The sequence below is a fragment of the Thalassophryne amazonica genome, chromosome 12, assembly GCF_902500255.1.
Source record: "Thalassophryne amazonica chromosome 12, fThaAma1.1, whole genome shotgun sequence".
NCBI classification, from domain to species: Eukaryota; Metazoa; Chordata; class Actinopteri; order Batrachoidiformes; family Batrachoididae; genus Thalassophryne; species Thalassophryne amazonica.
Window position 1 is genome coordinate 99381786 of NC_047114.1, and position 7349 is coordinate 99389134.

At 39.4% G+C, this 7349-nt stretch overlaps 1 protein-coding gene across 1 annotated transcript in view; it reads right to left on the bottom strand.

The window, feature by feature from the left end:
- Positions 1–7121, bottom strand: part of LOC117522184 — a 44581-nt gene extending 37460 nt beyond the window's left edge. The window contains exons 1-2 of the mRNA XM_034183586.1: positions 7016–7121; positions 1793–2023 (exon numbers count right to left, since the gene is read on the bottom strand). Of these exons, the coding sequence (XP_034039477.1) occupies positions 1793–2021 (229 nt within the window). The 5' untranslated portion in view covers positions 2022–2023; positions 7016–7121. The remainder of the gene's footprint in view (positions 1–1792; positions 2024–7015) is intronic.
- Positions 7122–7349: the final 228 nt, after the last annotated feature.

Sequence of the window (7349 nt, forward strand, 5' to 3'; positions counted from 1 at the left end):
GCTAAATGGCAGAGACCACAAGGGGCTGTGATTTGTCACTTTTATGTTTTCACTCCTTCCTTTCCCATCATATTTTAATAGTTTTTGCAGTGCGCACACTGATTACATTTCAATTATGGATCAAATGCAGCTCCATCCAGAGATGGTGTGGTGTCTGTTCCAGAAACCGTCCTGTGCACCAGCAACATTTCCTGTATGTTCCTTTTGTGAATTGTTCTGTAATTTATGTCTATCATGGCCCAAGCAGAGGGTCACCCCTTTGAGTCTGGTCTGCTTGAGGTTTCTTCCTCAGAGGGAGTTTTTCCTTACCACCGTTGCTGTGGGGGTTGGTAAGGTTAGACCTTACTTGTGTGAAGTGGCCTGAGGCAACTTTGTTGTGATTTGGCGCTATATAAATGAAATTAAATTGAAATAAATTGAAGTACATTTGGCAGAAAAGGCCACAAATATGACCAAGTTTAAAATAAGGAGTTAGAAAAATTCATGCAATTCATGGAGGGAAATTGTACGTATTGTATTACTGGTTTGGAGGTCGATGATTGTATAAAGACGTGGAGCTCACTGAAGGACAAATTAATCGAGAAAAAGCCACTCTTCCTGTTGTAAATTACATAAAGACGTGACAGAGAACTTGAAAGGGTCACGCGCACGTCGATGTCATTGCATGTCCACAGACTTACAGAAGCATAAATCAGGCTTTAGGATTTTAAAGACTTAGAAAAAAGAGTGACTTGACAAAATGTAAACTTTTTAATGCACATAATGTCCGGCACATATTTAAGGCAGGTGTTAATTTTTTTTTCAGACGAAGTTTTGACTAAGTCATTAAATGAGGCAGGTCCTGATTCAAGGTCGGGTGTTTAATCAAGTAAATACACAAGTCTAATTGATGTTGGGATTTCCCTTAGATCGTTTGGCGCCTCCTGACTGTAACTAATCCGTTACATACATATAATGGATTTTGTATGTTTTATACATACAACGGATTTCAATTATCTTGGACAAAAATTTTCTGGACCACGTAAATCCATTATATGCAAGTTTTACTGTATTATGTCAAAGCTAGCAAGGAATAGTGCTGTTTTTGTAACCTGGTAACACCTCTCGAATGATTTACAAGACATCTCACAGACATTAGCATTACACATCACATCAAACTAACTTCCGGCCTTTTCAAAAGCTTATGCATGCACGCACGCACGCACACACACGCGCACACACACACACACGTTAAAAAGAAAAGAAAATATTTCTTATGGAATTCTCCACAGATAAATATGTTCTCATGATTAAAATGAGCTGCAATTTTACAAAAACAAACAAACATTATAATGCTGGGATTTCAGGAGAAACTACATTTTGTCAATTTAGTGAAATGTGGGAAGCCGTATCGCTTTAAAGGACACTACTGCAGTAATTTTTTGCAGCTGTGGAACCGTCATATTCCTGAAATCGTCGTGCTCCTCCATGACACCAGACTTTGAACTAATGCATGCAAAAGTAAAAATAAACACTAAAAACATCATTTAAAAAAATAAAAGCACATTAGTCAGGTGCAGCCAATTGAAAATCGCCCCATTCTAATGCTGCAGGAAGCGTTTGTGCTGGCAATAAAACAACAACAACAACAAAAAAAAACAGATTTTGTTCACACAATGCATCCTGGGTGGATTTTTCTTATATGTGGTCTGGAGAATTCCTTTTCCATATTCAGAGTCATTAAATTGTTTCTTAGCAGTGGAACACCTGCTCCCACTAGCAGATGTTTCACAGAGTTTTGATTAATTCCTACCTGAGTTTTGAAGAACCTGTGATGACTGTGGTATTTCATCATCATTTTCAGTCTTTACAGGGACAAAATGTAACTTGGTCTTCTCAGTCTCCAGCCGGTGAAGCTGCTGTCCCTCGTTACTTGTCCAGACTTCCTCTTGTTCCTGTTTAATGTCCCTCTGGTCAACACTCAGATTCAACTCCTGCTGTTCAGGGAGCATTTCTTCTTTAATCACCAACTGCTGCAACATGTCTGCAAAGAAGCAAATAATATGAAGAATGGCGTAACCTGGGTTAAAATCCCAAAGTTTGACCCAGTGGTAGTTTTTCCCCACTCTCCTTGAATGCACCATGCCACATGACAAGCTCATCAATCAATCAATCAATCAATCAATTTTTTTATATAGCGCCAAATCACAACAAACAGTTGCCCCAAGGCGCTTTATATTGTAAGGCAAGGCCATACAATAATTATGTAAAACCCCAACGGTCAAAACGACCCCCTGTGAGCAAGCACTTGGCTACAGTGGGAAGGAAAAACTCCCTTTTAACAGGAAGAAACCTCCAGCAGAACCAGGCTCAGGGAGGGGCAGTCTTCTGCTGGGACTGGTTGGGGCTGAGGGAGAGAACCAGGAAAAAGACATGCTGTGGAGGGGAGCAGAGATCGATCACTAATGATTAAATGCAGAGTGGTGCATACAGAGCAAAAAGAGAAAGAAACAGTGCATCATGGGAACCCCCCAGCAGTCTACGTCTATAGCAGCATAACTAAGGGATGGTTCAGGGTCACCTGATCCAGCCCTAACTATAAGCTTTAGCAAAAAGGAAAGTTTTAAGCCTAATCTTAAAAGTAGAGAGGGTGTCTGTCTCCCTGATCTGAATTGGGAGCTGGTTCCACAGGAGAGGAGCCTGAAAGCTGAAGGCTCTGCCTCCCATTCTACTCTTACAAACCCTAGGAACTACAAGTAAACCTGCAGTCTGAGAGCGAAGCGCTCTATTGGGGTGATATGGTACTACGAGGTCCCTAAGATAAGATGGGACCTGATTATTCAAAACCTTATAAGTAAGAAGAAGAATTTTAAATTCTATTCTAGAATTAACAGGAAGCCAATGAAGAGAGGCCAATATGGGTGATATATGCTCTCTCCTTCTAGTCCCCGTCAGTACTCTAGCTGCAGCATTTTGAATTAACTGAAGGCTTTTTAGGGAACTTTTAGGACAACCTGATAATAATGAATTACAATAGTCCAGCCTAGAGGAAATAAATGCATGAATTAGTTTTTTCAGCATCACTCTGAGACAAGACCTTTCTGATTTTAGAGATATTGCGTAAATGCAAAAAGCAGTCCTACATATTTGTTTAATATGCGCTTTGAATGACATATCCTGATCAAAAATGACTCCAAGATTTCTCACAGTATTACTAGAGGTCAGGGTAATGCCATCCAGAGTAAGGATCTGGTTAGACACCATGTTTCTAAGATTTGTGGGGCCAAGTACAATAACTTCAGTTTTATCTGAGTTTAAAAGCAGGAAATTAGAGGTCATCCATGTCTTTATGTCTGTAAGACAATCCTGCAGTTTAGCTAATTGGTGTGTGTCCTCTGGCTTTATGGATAGATAAAGCTGGGTATCATCTGCGTAACAATGAAAATTTAAGCAATACCGTCTAATAATACTGCCTAAGGGAAGCATGTATAAAGTGAATAAAATTGGTCCTAGCACAGAACCTTGTGGAACTCCATAATTAACTTTAGTCTGTGAAGAAGATTCCCCATTTACATGAACAAATTGTAATCTATTAGACAAATATGATTCAAACCACCGCAGCGCAGTGCCTTTAATACCTATGGCATGCTCTAATCTCTGTAATAAAATCTGATGGTCAACAGTATCAAAAGCAGCACTGAGGTCTAACAGAACAAGCACAGAGATGAGTCCACTGTCCGAGGCCATAAGAAGATCATTTGTAACCTTCACTAATGCTGTTTCTGTACTATGATGAATTCTAAAACCTGACTGAAACTCTTCAAATAGACCATTCCTCTGCAGATGATCAGTTAGCTGTTTTACAACTACCCTTTCAAGAATTTTTGAGAGAAAAGGAAGGTTGGAGATTGGCCTATAATTAGCTAAGATAGCTGGATCAAGTGATGGCTTTTTAAGTAATGGTTTAATTACTGCCACCTTATAAGCCTGTGGTACATAGCCAACTAACAAAGATAGATTGATCATATTTAAGATCGAAGCATTAAATAATGGTAGGGCTTCCTTGAGCAGCCTGGTAGGAATGGGGTCTAATAAACATGTTGATGGTTTGGATGAAGTAACTAATGAAAATAACTCAGACAGAACAATCGGAGAGAAAGAGTCTAACCAAATACCGGCATCACTGAAAGCAGCCAAAGATAACGATACGTCTTTGGGATGGTTATGAGTAATTTTTTCTCTAATAGTTAAAATTTTGTTAGCAAAGAAAGTCATGAAGTCATTACTAGTTAAAGTTAATGGAATACTCAGCTCAATAGAGCTCTGACTCTTTGTCAGCCTGGCTACAGTGCTGAAAAGAAACCTGGGGTTGTTCTTATTTTCTTCAATTAGTGATGAGTAGAAAGATGTCCTAGCTTTACAGAGGGCTTTTTATAGAGCAACAGACTCTTTTTCCAGGCTAAGTGAAGATCTTCTAAATTAGTGAGACGCCATTTCCTCTCCAACTTACGGGTTATCTGCTTTAAGCTACGAGTTTGTGAGTTATACCACAGAGTCAGGCACTTCTGATTTAAAGCTCTCTTTTTTAGAGGAGCTACAGCATCCAAAGTTGTCTTCAATGAGGATGTAAAACTATTGACGAGATACTCTATCTCACTTACAGAGTTTAGGTAGCTACTCTGCACTGTGTTGGTATATGGCATTAGAGAACATAAAGAAGGAATCATATCCTTAAACCTAGTTACAGCGCTTTCTGAAAGACTTCTAGTGTAATGAAACTTATTCCCCACTGCTGGGTAGTCCATCAGAGTAAATGTAAATGTTAAGAAATGATCAGACAGAAGGGAGTTTTCAGGGAATACTGTTAAGTCTTCTATTTCCATACCATAAGTCAGAACAAGATCTAAGATATGATTAAAGTGGTGGGTGGACTCATTTACTTTTTGAGCAAAGCCAATAGAGTCTAATAATAGATTAAATGCAGTGTTGAGGCTGTCATTCTCAGCATCTGTGTGGATGTTAAAATCGCCCGCTATAATTATCGTATCTGAGCTAAGCACTAAGTCAGACAAAAGGTCTGAAAATTCACAGAGAAACTCACAGTAACAACCAGGTGGACGATAGATAATAACAAATTGACCTTATGTGACCTTAATTAGCCAATCACAGTGCCGAAAGCAGTATATAAGCTGCCTTGGCTTCCTCCTCCCCAGTTGTGGGGGAGATCAGCCAAAGGACAGCAGCTGCAGGCCAGTCTTTAAACATGCTTGTATTTTAAGACTTTAAAATTGTAATCATGTACTAAGTGTGACTTTTAATCAACTTGGGGAGCCCTGACTGTTGTGTTTGAGACCTGTTTGATTGTGTGTGCTTTTTGATCCACCTGAACTAGTGAGTCTGAATTTTTTTCCCTTTATTTTAACATGTCATACAAAAAGAACTCATGAAATATTTAACTTTGTCTCTTGTTAGTGCTAAGTTGCTAATGGTTAGCATGCTAATATGTTAACAATGAGTTATTTTGTTATGTACAAAAAAGATTTGTTGTGCTTTTAGGTTTGCTATGTTAATGTTAACTTAACATTAGCATCATAAAAATGAGTTTCCTATAAATGGGATGATCTGGCCCATATAGGCCAAGTGTCCTGTGTGGGATTCTCTACGATGGTGAGCTACAGATCCAGGCCTGAAGCCTATGAAAAATAACATACCAATCCACTTCCTCTAGCCCGGTTTGGTAGGAGGCCTTGCAGCCTGCCCTTTCCTCTCCCCATCAAGTTCACATAATTTTGTCAATTCCGGACATTGTGCTTTTGGACATCTCAGGATTTCTCCATAACGCTCACTGGACACAAAACACTCTTCTATTGGTGGTTGCCTGCAAACTGCAGGGTTTAAAGAACTTGACTCTCTGGGTTGCTTGATTTTGATCTGCTTTGACTAAAGGCTTTTTCAATTTCATTTGTGCACATTGTTAATTTAGCTGCAGTTTTGCGTGTATTTTTTTCCACTTGATTTGTAATACTCGTATATTAAACATAAGCTTGTTTCATCTTTATTTACTGTTGCTGCCCTCAAGCACCCAAACCTGATCTCCTGAGATTTTTCTTCACTGGCCTTGTATAATTATGTTAATTTCACAGTAACACTTAATAGTGGTTACAACACTTGTCAGAATGAGGCCAAATCAGCAGTCACGTGACTCAGTCACACGCAATACCATACGTACTGCAAAGTGTGGGACAACCTTACAGGTTGCAGAAACCATTCTTAACCGGCACATCTTAAATGCTACATCCTCTAGGTGGTGAGTATGTTCTGGCTGACGACTGCCCGCAACTTGTCAGTTGTATGTGCTGCTTACTTGAAGAGTAGTCTCTGCATTTTCTTTGTCTTGTAATTCTTACTTTGTATTCTGACACTTTAAGTGTATAGTTCCTACTACAATTTTTTTTTTTTAAATAAAAGCTTGTCTTGCTGATGACCACAAGTTTCAGGAAAGAACTGAGTGCCTTAAACTTATGTTTATTCATATAACGAGTAATTTCCCACCTTAAAAATTTTACTGTATTTTTAAGAAACAAAATCCCTCACTTTTTTCCTGATGTCAAGAATACGAAACTATCATCCCTGACATCAGAAAAAGTGTCGGATTATTATTTTCGGCCACAGTACACCCGTCAGTCTCCCCGCTGAGAACGAACCCCGGGCTGCGTGCGCCATCTAGTGGATTAAATAGAAATCGAAGCTAGTCGGTCTAGAGCGTTTCTTGGCCTCTCAAAAATAAAAATTCTTCCAATTAAAGGAGTTTTCTTTAAAGCCCATTTTACTGCCGACTTTACGTCCATGAGCCACTGCAGTGAATATATTAGAAACAGTTCATATACTTAGAAAACAAAATTAGTTAACTTTGATCTGTTTAGCTGCTATGCTAACCAGCGCCAAACTAGCCCCGCTGCTAACGTCCTGCTAAACTAGTCTGTTAATGAGTCCTCAGCATCCATTACGGTGTTTTGACTCATGCATAAAGTGTTACCTGCTGAAACGCTCCACGTCCTCGGACAAATGAGGAGAATAAAGATTAATTTTAAATGTTGGAGAAGAACAGTGAACGTCAGCGAGCAGACTGTCACCTCCGTCCAAGCAACACAGTGATTGGCTGTGTCTGAGCCAATCAAAACGCTTCTTACGAAATTCCGGCAGGCTGTATCCGGTTAAGCGCTGACGTAACGCATCACGTGATAAATCTGTTTTCGGGTCCAAAGACCTCCAAGTTTACAATTAAAGTTGCGTCTTTGATCCTTTTAAGGATTTACAGTTAAGTTTAGTTTGTGTTCACATTGTGCGCAAAACCTCTGTCCCTCCTTTCT